Source organism: Pipra filicauda, unplaced genomic scaffold (genome assembly GCF_003945595.2).
Source record: "Pipra filicauda isolate LSUMZ 115617 unplaced genomic scaffold, ASM394559v2 scaffold112_size3218982_pilon, whole genome shotgun sequence".
Lineage (NCBI taxonomy): Eukaryota > Metazoa > Chordata > Aves > Passeriformes > Pipridae > Pipra > Pipra filicauda.
Genome location: NW_024103574.1, coordinates 2,523,174 through 2,544,829, shown reverse-complemented (window position 1 = coordinate 2,544,829; position 21,656 = coordinate 2,523,174). Strand labels below are relative to the sequence as shown.

Genomic DNA, 21,656 nt, shown 5'->3' with positions numbered 1-21,656 from the left:
TTTACTAGTCAGATCAAGACTCCTAGAGCTTTCCTGTACCTTAGCATAAGTTAACTTTCAGACAAAGACTTTCTTTCACACAGCACAGTTGTTACAAGAGCAGTACCCATATAAATGCAACCAAGTACAAGAACTGGTCTCATCGTTTACCTTTAATATCGATGACCCACATCTGAACTTGGGTGGTCATTTTGCATATGTTTAGGAGCATGTGTGTACATCCAAGTCCTTCATAATTATCAGATGCTTCTTCACTCCAAATCATAATTTGGAGCAAGTCTTGTTACAGAGCGAATTACTTAATGTGCAGCTTTTTTTCATGTGCTTTTGTAATGTGCTTGTAATTATGTGTAGTAGTGATATTAATTAAGGTCATATCAAAATTTCAGAGTGGAAGTAGTGCAGTCATTCATTCACAGAATATTCTCCATTTCTTTCTGCTACTTTAAACACCAAAGATGATGTAACATAGCCTGATTTTTGTTATAGTCTGCATATTTTGGAAACATAAGAATGTAGTATTGGGTTGCCTGTTACTGATTTGAAAAACAAGGTAAATTATTTCCTCTAAATTCACCTACAGCATGAAAATGCTTAGCAAGTCTGACAAACATACCAATACAGTATCATCTCACCAAAATAAATTGTCTAATTGTAATAGAAGACAGGTCCTTTGTCAGACGGAGAAACTAAGACAGCCTTGCTTCTGAATCCAAAACTCAGAAAGATCAGATTGATTGCTTATCACTAGCCAGTCACATAAACTTTTACAATCCTAACAATTTTCTGTGATTCCTATTTTCTAGTGCTAGTTTTCACTTTTACATCTCTCTTCTCTGCCCCACACAGCCAGTTCTCACTTGAGATGCTGAATCACACTGACCAACTGCAAAAGACAACAAACATTAACATACTTTTCATCCCTACTCATTTGTCTCAAGTAAGACAGATACACCAAATGTTTTCCTGTACTCCAGCACTTATAGGCATCAAAATTATCAAACTGGCATGAACCACAAAACATTGATTTAGAAGTATAGTATCAAAGAGAACAAGAAATATATGTTAACTAAATGCGTATATGTAAAATTAATTAATGTTTCCTGGCAGGAGAAAAGCAGCTCTCAAGATTGAAACATATGTTGTGCTAAATGTCTAAGAAAAAATGCAGTCTATTTACAGTCCACTACATCAGACAAAAGCCAAAGAAATATATGTATTAGGTGGGCATAGCATGCTCAGAAACATGTACGAGGACTGTTATTTCTTTATACAAATATAGACAGGCACAAATATTGTATCTGATGCCCACCTCCAACAATCAGTGGGCTCATTAGGCGTCCCAGCATAATTAGGAGGATACCAGAGGAAAGGCAGCACAAAGTATTTTGCCTCTGTCATGTATGGAAACATTTTACACCCTCTGCTACAGCTTTATCTAATTACAAGATAAGTTAACTTCAAGACCTTGAAGCCCTTCCAAGTCACTGCATCCAGTGCTCCGTTACTGAGGGTAACATACTGTAATTTGTTCCACCAGTTAATAAACTACATCTCTAAAGCATCAGTGTGTTTTGCTACAAATTGAAAATGTTCAAGAACCTCGATGCCCTAATGGCTAGGTACCATCTCCTAATTTCCAGCTGAAATTTCTGAACTGCCAGTTAACACCCATTTGTTCTTGTGCCAGTGTTGTCCATTAGCACAGTGTTGTCCATTAGGATGGCAGAAGGCTAACTCATTATGTATTTATAGCCCATTGATATCTTCTATCATCAGTTTCCTAGACTAAACAAGCAAAATTATCCTAGTCTTCTCTTTTTAAATAGACTCTCTACTTCTCTGATCATCCTAATAACCTTTCCTGCATTCATTGTGGGCTGAGTGCTCAGGCTTACACCACAGAGCGGAGCTGTGCCTTCTATAATGTTATTGATACATTCCTAATTTCTCTTTCATTCTGCATAAAGCCAAGCATTGCTTGTGATTAAAGACTAAAAGATACTAGCATTCCATGTTTAATGAAGGGGGTTTTTAAAAGTGGCTGTCATGCCAACTGCATTTCAGATGGCTGCAGTAAGCATGCTTTCTATTCAGTACACATTTCAGAATTTTCATGATCTTTTCTGGCCCAATTGTTTTTCATCTCAGAATACAAAAATGGGTTAATGCTTACCTGAAAAGTACAGTGGAAGTAGCTCTCAACTAACAACTTTCTTCCTTCCTTTTCTTCTCTGTTTATCATTTTAGGAGGCGCTGGCCAAAATTGTCAAACTAGACATGAAATAGAACAGTCTGATTCCCAAGGTGCCTATCAATTATAGCACCCCAAGTTCAGTAGCATTTTTGAATACTCACCATTTCTGTCAGGAAAAAGATTTATTTTACTTACAGTTGTGGATTTAGGCACAGTGAAGTTTGACAATTTTGTCCACTGAATTTAACATTTTTAATATGAGGAAGTTTTTCCTGGGTCTTGATTTATACTCATCTCAAATGTGCAAAAATATGTGCATTTCTATCAGCAGAAACTATTAGAGCCTCCAGTAACCCTGAAAGGTTTACAACTGCAAATGCTTCAGTTCCATCAGGTCTGCCAACAACAGCCAACCTTCGACGTCATGCCATGGTTGTCGGGTCACGCTAACCTGCCTGAAACAAACTCCACTTTCATTGCAGATAGACATCTGCTGTTGTCCATGTTACATTGATTAACATGTATGTGCCATTCATTCATATTTCTGCTCGTGGTTCATTTTTACTAAGCATGTAATGTGCTATTACTCTGCTGCTGTATACATTTTGTATACATTTCTGTTCTTCCTTGAAAGACTGTGAATGCTTCGGGCACTCCAACCGGTGCAGTTACATCGAGCTGCTCAATACGGTCATTTGCGTGAGCTGTAAGCACAACACTAGAGGTCAGCACTGTGAGTTATGCAGGCTGGGCTACTTCAGAAATGCTTCTGCAGAGCTGGACGATGAAAATGTGTGCATAGGTCAGTCCCGGGATAACTGCGGCTTTTCTTCTGTGCCTTTTCAGCCACTGGCAGCTGCTAGGGACCACTGCTGCTTATTTGCCAGTTAAGCCAGAATGAGCTTTTTCAATGGATAAGAACATCTGTGTACACTTCTTGCCTCATTTCCATTGCCCTGGTAGCCCCAAGGAGGCATTTTGAATCCGTATATGACGATGAAACTCTCTGTCTAAGGGTCCTTACCCCAGCAGTCCCTGAGAAACTGGCTGTGCCGTCCTTATGCAGGAGGGAGCCACGCTGGGGTCACACATGTGAAAACTAAAGGGTTGAGTCTTAAATACTTGTTCCCAGCCCAACTTTTGCAATTACTAGTACAAACTCTTGAATACTTGCCTGAAGACCCACAAAAGTTGCCAGCTGCAGCAAGAGGATGTGGGGAGTGATATTTATTAACCTGTTTTATTCACTAAATTTCACAGAAACATATTGCAGGTAATTCTGCTCCCAGGCACAGGGCTATAAATGCAGTGTTATCTCCCCTCTCCTTAGAAGAGAAACTGAAATTATATCCCTGAGGTTAGGAACAGAATTTTTCAAACCAGTTCAACATGATGTCAATTTAGAAAAGGAATCCTGAGATAAAAGCAGTGCTTTAGAATGAGCATCTGCTATAAATATTCAAATTGCAGAATTAGGGAAAATGTCAGAACATAATAAGAGAAGCATATTAGTAAAAAAATTAAGATCTTTATCACACTAGAAGAATATGCATTATTCTCATGTCACCACAAACAGTAAGTAGCACACGTGAGGACACTTCAGGTGAAGACTGGACATAGCCAATAAAGGAAGCCTTCTGCAATGGTCAGTAGTTAACAGGTAGCCACAAAAGACACTGTTCTAATAACAAACAGAAGTAGAGAATTTAATTATTTAATGTTTCTTATAAGCATCAGTAGGACCTTTTTTGGATTATCATTGTGATTTTTTTCATTCCATTTTCCAGGAAGCAAAAAGACTAGTTAGCAGATATTTTAATGCCAAAATAGACTATGGATTAATAAATTATATTTTCATATTCTTTATAATCCATTGCTGAGATTCAAGCCAGAAACTATTTAGGTTGCTATTATTTGTTTCAGTTTGTAATTTGACAGATTAACATTTTACTTTGTGATTAAACACACAGATCCATCCACGCACTACATTTCATGTGTCCTTTTAACTTTGCTTGGCAACGCATTCAGAAAATGCATGATCTCCTTTGACAGTAATTAGTCTGAGCTAATAAGAACTTTAGTAGGCAAGTCATGATTTTGTATGACTGTGCTGAGGAGATTAACACAATCGAATGTTCTTGGAAAAAAACACTGTCCCACATATTTGTTTGATGTAGATGACAGACATCACTGGTATGACACCAGGGCTGTATAATTTCAGCTGCTTAAATAGGCCTAATGAATATGACTAAATTACTCTGTTTGGAATTTTTCATCTGCTCATTCAGTACATTGTTTTCCCATGTACACTGAAATGCTAAGGCAGCAGCTGTAGCTACATAAGACAAGGACGTTAGTAAATGAGAAGTCAAAAATATGTAATTTTTACATTAATTTACAATTTATATATTTAGAATGTCTTAGTAAAACAACTATGCACTTTACAGTTGCCTAGACTCTGCAGAAATAAAATTTAAAACCCTTTAATTTAAAAAGAGTCTGAGGGAAAAAAAGGCAATGTGAAACATTTGCTGACTTTCCACCTTAATGAAAGCAGAATTCCCTTGGGCTCCCATGAGAATTGTACCACCTGAAATGACTGTAGGCTCCAACCCTGATTTGCTACATATTAGGTATTTATTTTAAATAAATAACATTCTTGTTGGACTAAAACAGTTTTCACGGTCACAGTGATCATACTGCATACAAAATGTATGTGTCCTAATGTACGTATCCTCGCTGATTTGCCAACTTGAGAAGTCTTTCATACTACTTCATGTGTAAAATCAGCAAAATGGGGAAGATACCTAAGCACTTTTCAGAAAACAGAGAAGCTTGTGCCTAAAATATTTTCTTGAACTGGGGCTCCTGAGATTTAATCCTGGAAAATGTAGTGTATTTTCACCTCTGAGAGAGTTGATGGATTCACCACCCTTCTAGGTCAAGCACAGTCTTGCTCTATTGGAAACGCTCATTTCTCTTTTTGCTAAGTTTAAAATCAGTTTTTTGTGGTTTAAGTACAAGTGAAATGTTGACATGAACATTTTAATAAGCAGATTTCCAGTGACATGTGCAAGTCTTCTTCCCGTATGAAAGTCATTTTGCCAGGCTAATTCTTTCCTCTTCAGCCATATATGTAGAAAGGTAAAAAAATGTTTGGATAAGCTAATTTAATGGCAGCTAACAGGGCTTTGGCTCTAATTTATCAAAACTGCTTACACAGTTTTCATAAATATATATGGTAAGTACATGGATAACAAATCTGTGAATCTTAGCTGATGCTAACTAAATGGAGAAAATGTAAATTGTTTCATTTTTAAAACTAAAGAATTCAAACGCTGAGAAGGTTTTTACCAGTGAACTATATGCAATGCATTATACAGTGGGCTTAAATCTAAATTATCAATGCCCTTAATTTCTTTAGAAGCAAAATAAATTTTATTTCTTAAAATGAAATATCAAATATTTGTGGATTTGTAAGTTAACTGGAAAATTGCCTCACATGGGCAACTACAGTTTCTGAACAAATCAAGGTGTTGTGAAGTTAAAAATCATTAATTTGACATGAAAAAGAATTTAACATCTTGAAGAGTTTTTTATTTCTTGATAAAGCCCTAATAACTATTTCAGTGAATTCCCACACTGGCAAGCATGGAGAGCATGAAAACCACCAAGTAGACCCAGAGTAATAAAACATGGCCTTTGCCTTACAAAATAAATACTGAAATGGTGATTGCTGTCACACCTTTAAGAAAGCCAGCCTTGCAGTCAGTTAGGCTTAAACTTCAATTAACATCTGTGAAACTTTTAGAAGCCCTAATGATAAATGATTAAGTGATGTCCTCTAGCCACTGTCAACCCAGACTGATAAGCAGCAAGCCTGCAGCCCACCTTCTTTTTACTTACTTCCATTGTGTTTTGTTGGCAGCATCACATTGATATAGTGAATCTCAGCAAACAGATGACTACTTCTGTTAATCTTTCCATCCTTTCAAACAGTCACCAGACGGAGGTTAGGAGGAAAATTCCTTCCCAGTTCAGATCTGCAGGGCTTTTTCCCCCACCCTGGAACCTGTGTGTGGTCTGCTTATTAGGACGATGTGGGAGCGTTAGCTTAGTGTTATTTAATGCCCTGTTGTTGTAAGGGGCACACTGAAATTGTGACCTTTGAGTTTTTTAATGTCTTAAGTATTTGGAAGGTCTTGGGGAGTGTTCCGCAGCCTGTGATATTGCATTGGACAATGATCCTGGATGTTCTGTGGACCTCTGTAGGTCGTATTACTGTGTTATCAGTTGTGTACTGGGAAAGATGGAGACTAGATTCAGTTACTAAAGGTTGCTGGGTCTGGTGTTCTGATTTGATCTGGTAATTTTGTAAAAGAGCCTGGCTTAATCTGTCTTTCTACTGTCTACTTTCCATTAAACAGCACAGTTTGGGCCTGGTATTTCCAACACGCTTATGTGATAGAGTTCAGTAGGAAAGGTTTCACTCGTTCAGGGTCAGAGTATTGCTCTCTGGAAAATATTATGTATCTATAACATTCAGTATCACAGGCTATACATTTCTTTCACAAGTACTTGTTAAAATCACTGTAACTACATTAGATCTAACAAAGCTACTTTAACAAGAATTGGGCCCTCTGTTTCTAATGTAATTCCAAGTTTTTGTCTTTCAAGATTTTCTATAAACACTCTTCAAGCAAAATTTAATTCCTGCATTCAAAGTCTATCTCAGTTTTATGCCTGTTTATACAAGCATTTCGTACATCTGATTAACATGAGAATTCCCAGCTTTTCAAGTGGCACACACTGTGCTATAATACTCAGCCTTGCACAGTATTTTTGGCATGTCAGTTTTCAACTTCATTAATGAATGTTGCTAGCTAATTGACTCTGTTATTGTTGTGGAACACTGTTTGGCATTCTTCTTCAGTATGCCAAATGTTCAAAGTGCCATCTGTAATTTACAGTTAATAAACAGTGAGACAACAGATGACAAATGTCTTTCTGGAAATATTTTTTCTGTTACAGTTTTTCCATTATAGATACATACATACATACATACATACATATATATATACATATATATATGTAACTTCCGAGTTCAACTCCTTTTTGTCATTTATGATATCATTGAGGTTTAATGTAATGCTGGGGAACAATTGCCAAAGGTAGTAATCAAAGTAGTACCGATTCACAGACGTATAAATCCAGACTCCCAGCAGGTTGCCCAGATTGAAGAAGCAGCAGAGATCAGATGCTGCCAAAAGGTGTCTGTGGTCTCAGTTGACAGTGAAGTTACTCTGGGTCTACATGGGTCTACATACATATACAGCCCTTCATTTGGGAGGAAAAAAATATATAAATAACCAAGCTGAAGAACAGGAGTGCCAAAAATGAGCTCTGCCAGCTACTGTCTTGCCTTCGTTCAGCTAGCTGAAAGCTGAACACAGATATTGTAATCACATTGAAGAAAAGGGCTGTGAATGAACAACACAGTAAGTGTTGTGGGAGGAAATGGGTTCCCTACTTATTCTTTAATTAGCTGAACACATGTGAAAAATATACAGCAGGGAATGAGCCTCACTGCATTTTCCATCTGCACGCTGGGAGGTGAGAGAAATTAAAATGGCAGCATAGAGCCAGTTCTGATAAGTTTTGCTGTACATTAGTGCTCACCTCAAGCTTTCCATTGTGGAATACGTAACAGGTTTATTAACGTCACTGATAAATACAATCTCACCAACTTAATGGTAAATATCCACAAAAATTATTATACTGCTCAAAACCATAAAGGAAGACTATCTTGGAAATAAGTAAAGTGCATTTATATAGCCCTGTAAAGACATTCAGCACTTCTGAAAATATTGAGTAACACAGCTAAGCCTATTTTAATAATGTGAATCTTTTCACCTTGATGGCACATTGATATATCCATACTATACAAAACTTTTCTAATGTTCATTAAATTGTCAAAAATATTTTTGCCAAAAGAGAATCTGTTACAATCACTTATCCTCAAAGACCCATGGTATCTTCTGCCTTTATATCTTTTCTGTTTACTTTTTCTCTTCACATCATAAAACGTCTCTTCCTGAAATGACATATGCAAACAAATAAATGGACATGTAGTAGTTATATTCACTACTCTAGATATCCATAATAGACAGTCTTCCTTTACCTTTAGCACTGGAAATGCACCCTTTATTGGTATTGAATGAATTATCACCACATGTAGACCTGAATCCAGTGTGTATGTGTTGTCTTGTTTCTGCAGACTGTTATTGTAACCCTTTTGGTTCAGTCCATGATCGCTGTAATGACAGAGGATTTTGTGAGTGTAAGGAGGGAACATCAGGGCCTAAATGTGATAAATGTCTGCCGGGATATATCTGGCACAGCTTGGGCTGTCAACGTAAGTAACTCTGAGAGTCGCCCCTCTCATGCAACTTTGCTGCCTCTGGGTCTGTATGCTATCATGTGCAGCTACTGAAGAGCAGAAAATGAGCAAAATGCTCTATGAGCTGTAAGAATGCCATAATGGCTGAACCTTTCGGGAAACTCCCAGCTGAGGACACTGACTGTGCCATCCATTTATTTCAATGCACTTTCAGTGTCCTCTCTCTCTCTCTCTCTCTCTCTCTCTCTCTCACTAACACCTCAAGGAGTTCCCACTGAGCTATGTAAACACACGTCTTGACAACTGTGAAATAAGTTTTTTATACTAAAACATCAGCATATTAACTTCAAATTCAAAATTCTTCCTAAAAGATAAAAGGTGATTTCTCTGCACATTCACTTTTTTTCTGTCCTAAACTTCAGCTTCTTGAGTAAGTTAACCTTTCATACCTTAAAACTGTCCCTGGACAATAACTGCAAAACACTGGCTCATTACCTGTAATAATTAGTGAAAACTAGATGAAAGCTAAAGGTTGAAAAAAATGGAGGTATACTTAACATACTTAAAAAGAAGAGCTGAAATTTTTCATAAGTGGTGCTTGGGCAGATGTTGTTTCAACGCTTAGTTATATATTTAGCTTCTCTTCTGGTTGTTTACAGGTCTTATAAACAGATGAGTGGAAATACCACTTCAACATATAGAGGATTAGACCTTTATTGCAAATTTTGTTTGTAGTAAATTCTTAACATTTTTTTTTAGAACTGTTTTGATCATCTACTTCCAGAAGCTCTGGAGAGTCGTCTTATGTGTTTCCTTCACGTTTTCTCATTGCCTTTCTCCATTCTTACACACACACATTAAAGACATATTTCTACAAGAGCTTGCTTGTGATTCTTAAGACTGAGAAACACAGAAAATGTAATTACTGACACCAATTAGCCAAATATTATAAAATTGGTCAATAGCCATACAAATGCTCTAAACACTCTAAAACAAATGCAAATCTTATATCATAAATTAAAAAGAAACAAACAAAGAGTAAAGCTAGAGATTACCGCTGCCTCTCCAAGTGATGAGTGCCTCTGAAGTAGAAAAGCTGGACTTGTGACAACAAATATATCTGGAAAGAAAACCATAAATAAAGAGTTTCAGGAAAGATTGTGATAATTAACCGATTAGCATTAAAGAGAGTATATGAAGAAAAAGGACATTTGTGTGGGCAACACTATTCAGTGCTACCTGAGAAAATTTTACTTCCTCAGCTTCTGCCAGAAACCTCCTCTTTATGTTTAGCAGGTCATTTCAACCATACTTTTCACACATGGTTGTTAACTGTATTCTCATTTTGCAGATGCCTGTACTTGAGTTTTGATTCACAAAATTATTGGGCACTTAGAGATGCAGCAGAGAGCAGGTGAAGTAGTGTTTCAAGTCTCAAAGTTCTCTATTATTAATTTTTTGCCAAATCAGATCCTAGGTATCTCCCAAACAAAGCACACAGAAGTCATAGGGTCTCCCTCTGCCTTGCACCCCTTATGTAGAAGAAGGTTGTCACAACCCTGTAGCTTACCTTTGGTACTGGCAAAGAAAACATTAGAATTTGTGAAGCATTGAAATATTGCTGTGACAGGAACTACAGGGGAAAAAAATGAAAAAAGAAATCAATATGGTTCTCTGCAGTAGAATTTGAATAAAGTAAACACCATGTCCATACAGTGGGTCTAAAAAAGATATTAAGTAACTGAGAAACTGAACACATCTGGAAGGCTGTGGAGCAAATTTTACAGTAATATGATTAAATATATATATATGTACACACCAGTTTGTCAGAGCAATTGCTTACTAATTGCAGTATTTCCTATCTTTTCAGGCTTGGACATTATGACATAAATAATGTTGTTTTAATGAGGATTTTTTGAGCCCAACATATAATTAGCTTGATTTAGCTGAATCAAGAGTATTTGTAAAAGCTTTGGACAGTTTCTGGAAGAGCAAGCTAGGACCTTTATATTTGCTGACAAAACTAATTGAGTTTCCCTCACTATGTTGTAATTTTCTGAACAAATCTGTCTGATTGTGTAACTGTAAGATATTCTCCAAGTTTTGACCAAATTATCTGATCAAATTCAGAAGAAAAACAACTAGATGCGGTTGTCAGTTTTATGGAACAGACATTAAATTGCCACGTTTTACCAAGCGCACGCTGATTGAAATCTCATTTCAAGTCTTATCATGGAGGAACAGAATTCCAATTAATTTAATTTTCTAGTATGTATTACTATTTTTCCACTGAAATCTAAACAAATGACTGGGCAAGCAAGCAGACCCCAATATTCAAGAAAAATAAGAACTCATTCTATTGCCTTAGCCAAGCTCAAAATTATTATTTCTCTAGACACATAACATGTGGGTTTGATTTGGTTTTCCCTGAGCCTGTGCTGTATAGAAGTGTATATATGCAAAGACTGATACATACACACACACTTAACAGACAGATGTGTTTGTATATTTTTTGTTATACATACCCTATTGGCATTCTTAAGAAAATCTATTATTATGGAGCTTTGTTTATAAAAACCATTGACCTAGGGCAATCAGAAGCTTGACTTGTAGATAAATAAGTTAAATCTATACTATAGCTAGTTTAATTACTTGTATGATTCTATAAGTAAATGGAGTGTTGTAATTTTATATATTAGTAAACCCATTAGGAAAAAAAAACAACACAAAAGTCCTGTTGTGTTTTCTAAGGCCCACAATATATCATTTGATAAATTACAGTTTGGAGTCTACTTTGTACCACACATGGGTAGAAGACACAGAAGCTGTTATCCCCAGAACTATTCATTTAGGTACCTCACTCTTACTGATCTAATCTAAAACCTCTGAGGATCTAGGCAGAGCTCTCATCACTTGGCGTCTCTGCGCACACAGAGGTCAGATGCAATTTTAGACTTTGCCTCACAGATAAAAAGCACTGTGATAACAGCTGTTATCTTCTTGCATTCGGGGTTTGTGCTGCATAGGGGTAGCGGTCAGCAGGGTCTGGTTGGTACAGGAAGGTTTGTTGCCCTCAGAAAAAAGAGGTACAATAGATGCAACTGTGCCTTGTGCTACTTCTCAGCCCTCCCCCAGAACCGTGGATGCTGCAGGCGCTGTGTGTGCAGGGGAGTGCTGGGGGCCTCCCTGCCAGGCACCCACAATGGTTTTCTCACCAGCATGCATACATAGATCAAAGCACAGGGAACGAGTTAAGAACAGAACAGTCTGGTCCTGAAACCCTTTTAGAATTCCTGGAACATGAGAAAATACACAGCTATATTTGATTTTTCTGTTTTATAGAAATTAAACTATTTCCTTTAAAAATGAACATAAGAACATAATTAAAAGCTTCAAGCCTGGCAAGAAATTTAACCAGCAACTACAGTTGTTTTGGACCAGTCTTAAACTGAACGTAGTGCTTTGTGATAAAAGGAATCTGTATCAAAAGGTAGGAACATTTACACACAGAACCACCACCGGAGCTTTTAAAAAATGGATGAAGGCAAAATATTAAGCAGGAGCATTCACTTGATTTTCTACATTTACTGCTTACAGTCTTGCATCTTTTGTATTTATTGGCCATGACATTTCTGGTGACTAAATTCTGCTGCATATATACAGGAGCATTTTAAAGTAACACCTTTTAATTTCACTCACAGAAGAATTGATTCCAAAACCAGCTGCATATTTATCCAATCAGGCAAAGAAAAAGTGACTCTTTCGCCAATATCAGTTTACCAGCATAGCTCAGATTTTCATTAGTCATGATCACCTCACAGGGGAAAGGTGAGGGAAGGTTCAATGATTATTATTATTCACGATCTCCCTTCATGCAGTCAAAGACTAAATAAAGACATTGAACCCACAGCACTACAAAGGCCTAGAGCGAGTAGAAGAGTTACCAATGGTAGCGTGCACCTGATTGTGAACCTCTGTTTTAAATCATCTTCCTTCAATGGTGCAAATTTTAAACAATTAGCGAATGAGTTTTCAGCCACATGCCTTACATCAAGCTCTGAACAATTTATCTTTTTACCCTTTTTCATTGATTTTAAGTAGAAGCAGGCAAAGGATTACGCTCTTATCTTCAATGCTAAAACTGCACTCAGTGCTTGTATCTGTCTTCCAGACTAAACTGGTGTTAGTCTGCAGCTTGTTAGATAATTCATGTTCTGTCACAGTGTGCCTTCAATTTATTACATGATTATTTAAATATGAGCTTTTTTGGGGTGGATTTTATCATGTGTTACAAATGTTATAAGCTGAGGCATTTGATCAAAATCGTCATGCAGATTGAATTGCCAAAGAAAATCAAACTTGAAATTGTAAACCCGGAACTTAAATTAACCTTTGCTTTTGGAAGATTGTGTTTACCAATCAGCAAGAAAAGAAGAAAAGATATATACCACCTATTTGTTAAAAAAAACAACATTTTAAAAAAAATACATCATGCACTTCTTTCTAAACAGGTTAAATAAATATATAAATGCAATTGTCTCCTCATTGAAGGTTAGTGATTTTTATACATGTTTGTACTCAGATGAATCTGATGAGTCCTCCAATACCTACACATTGAAGTTGTGCCTGGGAAAAAATACCAAAAAAAAGAAATAGAAATTCAGAACCAGGATGCCCTGCTTCCCAGTTCACCATTGCAACCACCTGTGTGGGGAGCCATCTATATATTTTTATATCTTTTTACATCTTTTTTACCAGTAGCAGTTTTAATGCTTTTAGCTGATCAGGATACAGGGGGATTTCCCCCTTGCACAGGTGCTGTGTACACTTTCAGTTCTGGTGTGTTTTGGTGCCAGGACTGGTACCAGTAAGCACACTGCTGTGCTTGGAGCTGGAGGGAAGTAAAACAGAGAAAGAATTCATTGAAAAGGATAAAGTTCTGTTGGGGTTGAACATTGCTGTCCCCAAGGAACAACCTGCCCATGGTCCTTATACATGAAATACTGATTTCACAATACCTATCTTACATGACTGTTATGCAGACTAAACAAACTGTGCGTATGTACAGGGGTTTGGATGCAAGAGTAACAGACTCTCTTTCAAATGGCTCCAAATTCAAATCCAGAATAATTCTCCTTAAATCAATCCAGAATCCCACTGCTGCAACTCAAGGCAAAATATGGTTTACAGATGTAAGACAAGCAAGGCAAGACTACAAACAAAATTACAGCATTATCAGTCCTGATCCTCAGATGATGCAGAGCAGTGATTCCACTTGCCTCAGGGGAAGCATGCTGATGACTTACAGGTGTAATGCCATCCTCATATCCTAGGTCTTTTAAACCTGAGAAAAGACAATGTGAATGTGTTTATTAATGCATTCTTCCTAAAATACACAACCCACAGAATAACCATACAGATACTGGGATACATAGAAAATTGTGCACCAAAGTATGATTATCATGGAATGGTATTTTTTAATGAGATACTGGATTTGAAGGAGAAAAAGAAGGTTGATATCTCCCTTGGGAGAGGATATTTTTTATTCAGGGTAAACATGTCAGAACACAAACACTGTATATTAACAGAAATGATTAAGTGAGGCACCTTTCCTCTATGAAGAGCACAGAGGAGAAGATGAAAACATAGGATGCTCTCTCTAGATAGTTATCATACAGATCTACATAATTACTGTAGCATGTCTCAGTTGGGGATCATATCTCAATCTGCTTTTAGCACCACTGCCTACAACGTGTGTGAGATATTGTGGAAGTGGAAGAAACTGCAGAAGCAATAGATTAGAGGGGCATTGGTGAGAGCTCAAGGACGTTATCTCAGCGTGTCTGTGCTGGGAGGCCTCTCTGAACAGGATGGGGATTGTGAATTAGGTAATACCTGTGTGCAGAGAAGCCAAAGGAAATAACAGGTCATAAGCAGAGAGTGAGGTTCAGAAAAGAGGGCTAGTTAGCATAGTTACCGTGTTATTGAGAGGCACCAGGCTCTTAACAGACTGCAGCTCTTCAGGAGATTTACTCTGATAACCTGGTGATCAGCCTTGCTTTCTCCAAAGTGAAAAGAAATGGTTCAGTAGCAACATTTATATACCTGACCTTTAATAGAACAATTTTTCCCCTGCAAGGTGAGGGATTGGATTGGAGCAAAGAGGGTGCTCGCCTCTTGATCTTGCCCAGGTGTCAGCTTCAAAGCTGCTATTTCATGGCTGTCTAAACTGCTCTAATTGCAAGTGCTGCAATCCCTCTTCTCCCAATTCCCTACTATTTAGTCCCACACCCCCAGCAATCTCTCAGGCACTTGTTTGACCTTTCATTGAACGATTTCAGATCTAACTCAGCAGGACGCTAACCAAAAAAAGAATAGTTTTCTGCTGTGTTTGTTCTGTGATATGAATCAGCTGTAGCACATCTGGGGGATAAGTATTCTCCTCTTTCCACCATTACTTCATTGACATTATAGCCTAGGAAGTTGCTGGTATTTTTACCTGACAAAGCCACATAATTTCAGGTGGATGAGCAGGCGGATAATTAAGGAAACTTCCTAAGAATGTTTTCCTTAAAAGTGTTCTGTACTAACCTTTAGAAAAACCAACAACTCTCTAAGATTCTCTTGTACTGAAGCAGAATCACAACTTTTTACAGACAACAAAACTAGGATTCTGCACGCAGAGCCAAAACGGACAGCAGTGATGGATGTGAGCAGAGTGCATTTCAAAACAACCCAATTTTAAAAGAATGAATACAATTCTAGGGTCTTTGGTATTTTTGGTGCTATATCATGGGAGAGTTCTGAACAACTAAATATTAGGAAATTCATGAAAACTTAAGCAAGTAACATTATTTGTTTTCTTTAGTCAGATGATTTAAAAATGGTTAATATTTGATAGCACAATGATAAATATTTTAATAGAGTATATTGCAGTCAGTTAGGAATAGATCAAAAAGATACAAAGTAAGCTCCACTAGATAAACTTTTATTAGGTACATGAAATAGAACATAAAGCTTGATAGCAATTCCCATTTAATCTATTCACATTTGGAAACGTATTGAAGGGGAAACTTATAACTCAGTTGTTATGAATTATTAAATGTTCATTTGAACAGTGATGAGCAGGACTGCTTTTCCTCTGAAAAATTTGTCATGCTTTTCTTTTAAGCCTGCTCAGTGGCCATAACTTCTATGTAATTTGCCTGCTCACTGCGTTTTTATGAGGACAGAATAAAGAGATTCAGTAGCACCACAGACACACCTAGATGAGATGTTTTTATGAAGGGGCCTTAAGAGGACCATTAAGGAGTAAGTAAAGTACTCTCCATCCTACTTAACTGCAGATAAAAACTACTGACCTGAGGCAAATAAAGATAGCCCATGCTTCCTATCTTGGCACTGATGCAACCGATGGCATTGCTGACACCAGCACATGCTGATTATTAGGGCTTCAGTATTTATTGTTTTCAGTTTCTTTACACATGTGCAAATACAACTCTCCCAAGAGATCTTGCGATTCACAATGACAGCAATATTTACCCTTTGTAAATGTATTTTCTTATAAAGTTCTTTTACTCTGCTGTTAACAATGTAATTTTTATAATAATCCTTTTGAATAGTTGTCCTTTTTTTTGATACTCATTTTGCACCTCTAATACAACGAGCTCACCAAATCATCTTGCAAGCATTCTACCCCTTTAGCTCCTTTAATTTCTTTCTAATAAGTGTCTACATGATCATCTTCTCTTCCCCTAGATCCATACCCCTGAGACATGGACTAACCCTTCCAGTAACTACAAATATATCTTCAAGTTAAGCATGCAAGTACAGATTTTGACAAGGAACATGGTATGACAAAATCAGGAACAAAAGCTTGATCTTAAAAATGTCAGTCCAGCTTTTTGTCAGATCTTTGACTACTACCCTTTACGGCACAAATTTTAGTCAAGCTATTCATATGAATAACAGCTATGAAAGCAAATACTTTCCTATTCTGTGATTCTGTAATATTTCAGTCAGTATAAATTTAGAGGGAACTGATAGCCCATACAAAAGTACCATGATGTTCTGTAAAATATTAACAGCATTGTTCTTTCAATTTCTTTCAACCCTGCACGATTCTGAGATACAGTTTTGTTGATTAGAAACTGTTGTTCTCTCATGTTGAACTACAGTCAATGGCAAAATCATTAAAAGAGACTTTTGATGAAAGCCAAGTCAAGCCCATTATAATTAACTTCTATTATAATTATTCTTCTAAACCCATTATAATTATTCTTCTAAAGAGAATAATTAAATTGTTAATAAAACTTTTACCTATAGTCATTAGGTGAGAAGGGTGTGACAGTGTTTCAAGCTTAAAGATTTCTACAGAGAAGGGGAAAGAGTTTGATCGTAATTCAGTTGTTGATAATTAATTTCTATGGAAGACTACCTATAACTGAAATCAACTTGAAATAATTATAGTAAAGGGAATGTGTTCATTAACATCACTGATTTCAATACAGGGCTGGAGTCCACAATGATTAAAGCGTTATACCCAAAACTATTTTGTATTTTTATAACGAGATCTTGGACAGATACTTCCTTATTTGCCATTTTTTTTCTTTCCAATGACTATCTATCTTTTTGCTGAGATCGACATGGAAAACTATGTAATAACAATTGTACTGATGCCTCTGGATGAATCTAGAGACAATATTTTGATTTGCACTTGTCTGTAGATAAATTTACCCCTTCATTCTCTTTCTAGAGACTGAGTGGAGTAGCTTTCCAAGTCTTTCACACTTTTCAGACTTTTATGAAACCCTGCGTATTTTCCAGATGTACAAAATATCTCTGTGGATAAAGCAAAATATTGCTCCAGCTCATGGAACCAGTGGCCAAACATCTCTGAACAGCTGAACACACATTTATCTTTCCATTACACCTGTACACTACCCTCTGTTCTCACTCTACTTTCTGCTTAAATTTGAAGTCTTTTCCAATGGACCCAAGAATCTATTCTTGCCCTTCAAAACTTCTACATTTCAAGAAGCTCAGACATAATTTCTTTGGAGGAGGAATTCTTCCTGGAATAGATATTTAACTAAGCCTTAAGAAATAGCACCAAGCAGCTATAGATCGGGGTACACAGGGGCTAAAATAAAGAGCTACCAGGTTTGTTACCCATGTACACTAACCAGTCCCCATCTATGCTGACAAGTGCAGAGGAACAAACAACTCTAGTGTCCTCAGTATAGAAATAGCAATCCATAGGAGACAGTTCAACAGGGTGTTCTGCTAATGACATGCTGCACCACTGAGCTCTGAATGTTACACATACTCTAAATGGGAATTGAAGTTCCTTTTTAAGCCAAAAGATCCTTGAAACAGGACTCTTACTTTGAAGAGTTTAGAATTACATTTCTAAGGAGAGTAAAGAGAGTTTCACCACATGGAGCTGTTTCTTTAAAGAGCTAAAGCTGCATTTTGATCATGAGGCAATAAGCACTTAGTAGCATCCAAGGAGAAGATTCTCCTTGATTCTCACAAGATTCAAAAATCTGGCTTGCTTCCCACTGATTTCAAGAACAGGAGAATCCCACAGTGAGATATAAACTGAGGCCATTAGGGCAAGGAAATTAATATTGAGGGCAAACATAGCATCCTCAAGTCAGCTCTGTTATGTTGACATTATGCAGCAAAGCACAGCTCTCCGCAAGGAGGCTTCAGTTCTCAGAAAGAGCGTCCTATTCCACATATTTTTATAGACAGGTTACAATAGTGTATTGCAACACAAACATCTCAAAAATTGAGCCAGATATTTTGAAATGCCTCAAATTAAGTATGCACGTGTGCCATTCAGTACACAGCTGGGGAGAAACATGAGTCTGCACGTACACTGCATAACTTCTGCAAAGGTTTGAAAATGTGGGTCAAGATTTACACCACCCATCAAAGTAAAGCCATATACTGCAACAATTTTTCTGCAATGACCTGAGAGCTTTGCTAGTTCATGCAAAACTGTTACTGATTTAAAACACAACTGAAAAGATGCTTAGAGAAGTGTACTCCAGTTATATCTTCTCCTTTATTCAGTGGCAACATGACAACTTAGCAATGATGCTGCAGCCCACACTGCACTGCACCATCAGAAGACCTTGACTGTTTTGCAAATACAAAACTTGGAGCCAGCTAAGATGTGTTGAGCACCTCCTTCACCTCCTCCCACCCATCCTGGCTTTAGCCCAAATTCCTCTGTTCCAGTTCCAAGCACTTCCCTTTAGCACTCCTCCTTCTGTTTTAGCTAAACAGCTACTCATTCCGTAGCTTTCTTGCAGTCCTCAGAAAACCAGCATCCCACTCAGATCTGCCATGTTACCACTCCAGAAATGCCATCTCACAAAGGCAGCATAAAATCTTTGCCTTTCACCCTCCTCTCACTCTCACTTCACTGGACGTGTGTTTCAAACCTGAGCAGGAACCATGCTGGAGTCGCTGCTGCCCAAAACAGCAAATCTATCAGAGTTTGGCCTTATGTGCTGGCTGGCATTTACAGCCAGAATTCCAGCCTTTTCTTGTCCTCCATTATCACATGCAGCCATCAGCTGGCACTACACAGGCAAACACCTCCTCCCGCCATAGGAGGCAATGGAGAGGAATATAAACAGTTCTCAAGGCGTTTGGATCTGCTAAGTCAGACTTTCATTGCCATCACTGCCAAGGCTGCTGAAAGAGAAGGACAAGCATGTCAGGCAGGGGGTTGCCCGGGGCAGAGGACAGCACTGGGCTCCATGAGATAAACTTGTCAGGAAATACAGCTTAATCATCCCAATTCTATTTAGCAGAAATTTGTTTCCTTTTTCTCTGAGAGTTCTACAAAGAAATATAGTCAGACGTTATGTTTTAAAGGAATATACAACATTCTAAAAGTACATTTTCATAAAAATTGAGTATTTCCTGTGTGACCCTCCCCTCTCTAAACCAGAGGTGAGCATATGAGTTTGTAACGTTGCTATATGCACAGCTGCTCAGGAACATGAGAAAATGGCCAAGGGCTTGGCTTCTCAGTCTTAAGTGCAGGTAGAAGACTTTTTGAGTAATACAATTAGTTCTATCCATCATTAAATTTAAGGATATTGATATAATATATCTTTAGATATATAGCATTATAGAGTATGATTATATATGTAAATATATATATAAATATATATATATATAAATAATAATAAATATCTAGCATGATTAGAGTAATTTATGTTAGAGTAATTTATTTGGTCTAGATTAATGGAGATATCTCTGATATTTTTCAACTCTGGCATGACTCGACAAACTAAATATTGGAAAAAATAATTTTAACTAATATAAAGAAAGTACTTTGAAGTGAAATCACATTTGTCAGTTATCTATTCCTCAAGGATCCCATGTTATTTCAGTCTTCATTAATAATTAAATTTTAACAACTTTGTGCATTACAATTGATAAACAGAAATTTAAGTACGTTAATCAGCATGTCAAAAGTAATGCAAGAACCATATAAAGCTCAGAGGGAAACAGCTCTTACTCACCAGAGTCTTTCAACTCTGGACTTTTTAATATCCTGAATTATCTTAACACTTTGTCACAGCAAGCACTATCAACATCCATGGTTAGAAACATTATCTTTAGCTCACTTGCATGTAAGAAAGAACTTTTCAGACATTAACCGTAACAAAAACATGCCGTGCGCTCTTTTTCTAAGTCTAAGCCAGGTCTATTGTTATTCAGATGTTTTTCTACATTGTGGCAAAACTTTAAGGTTGATTAAATTAGACTAGTGCAATTCTGTTACTATTCCAATAACTTAGTAGTAGTAGCCTGCAAATTAATATTGTGAAAAATACGTAGGTTGCCTGTATGCATTCTTCATTTGTTTTGGTCAGTGTGTAATAACGAATTATGAATTCTACCTGCGTACTTACCAAAGTGTGACTTTTGAAAAGACAAATAAATAATCAGAGCCTTTTAAATCTTGTTAAGTTGCAATATAATTAGACAAACAAAGAGTTATTTTGTGTTTTGGTGTGAGCATCTTTTGGGCATTTTTGTTGAATTGTGTGATTTTTAAAAGTGTTTTCAGGTAAAACACAGGCTAAGACTGTCACATTGGTTACACCTGTGTGGCACATTGCAGGAAGACTGGTGTGCCTGAAGAAGATTGTGCTGGAAAGTGAGCATCTATTATCTGGGTTTTCCCATCTAATGGCTGCTCTGTCATGAAGATAAATGCACAGTGATACCTGAAGCAAGTCTGCCTGTAGCAATAAATATTGTTGATGAAAACTAGCATGAAGCAGTTAATAGCTTTAATTATTTGATACATTAATTTATTAGTTCTAATTTTGCTGAGTGCTACATGTCAGCTGTTTTCTGATGATAAGAGTGGACAAGTAAAGCATAGCGCCAATTAAAATCCCACTCACAGAAAAGCATCCATTATATCTCAGACAGGAATTGTGATATAAGAATCTGCCTGTTAGTGTCATTTTTTTTTACTTTAATAAAAAAATAGATAATAACAGGTAATATTTTTAAAGGGCAGATAAAGCAGACGGGATAAAAAACATTTGCAAATCTCTATCATGTTCCTTTTGTATGAATATAAAGCTGCTGGAGTTCTGATTGGTAAGATTAGAAGGAGGTACAATACATGCATTGGTGTTTCTAATTGTCAGAATATTCCACAGAATATTCCACATCTTGTGGAATCACATATGACACTTAAGACAATATTGCATAGTCCTTTTTTAAACTTCACAGTTTATAAACCTTTTGATAGCTAATGTCAGCAAACTCTCTTGGAAACAGTAATAACTCTGCTATTGCATTTATCTAATCAACAGTGCAATCTAGTAAATAGAGCAGGAATTCACAGGACTTCCATCATTCCCTCCTTTTGTTAGCAAAGGCAACTCTTGACTTTCCTTGGCATCAGTTTCTCTATTGTTCACTGGCAATAACAACTCTTACTCTGAAGAACGTTGAGAGACCTACAGGGCAGAGTTTTTATCCCTGTTCTAGAGCTAACTCAACAAA

At 37.0% G+C, this 21,656-nt stretch overlaps 1 protein-coding gene across 8 annotated transcripts in view; it reads left to right on the top strand.

The window, feature by feature from the left end:
• The window catches only part of NTNG1 (netrin G1), a 151,510-nt gene that overhangs the window by 118,779 nt on the left and 11,075 nt on the right, over positions 1-21,656 (top strand). For 3 of the 8 annotated variants that reach the window (XM_027742821.2, XM_027742828.2, XM_027742822.2), the window contains 2 exons: positions 2,832-2,999; positions 8,475-8,612. The exons of 3 other annotated variants lie outside the window; for them this stretch is intronic. In XM_027742821.2, coding sequence (XP_027598622.1) covers positions 2,832-2,999; positions 8,475-8,612 — 306 coding nt within the window. The remainder of the gene's footprint in view (positions 1-2,831; positions 3,000-8,474; positions 8,613-21,656) is intronic. 2 more of the 8 variants (XM_027742823.2, XM_027742824.2) reach the window with 2 other exon arrangements.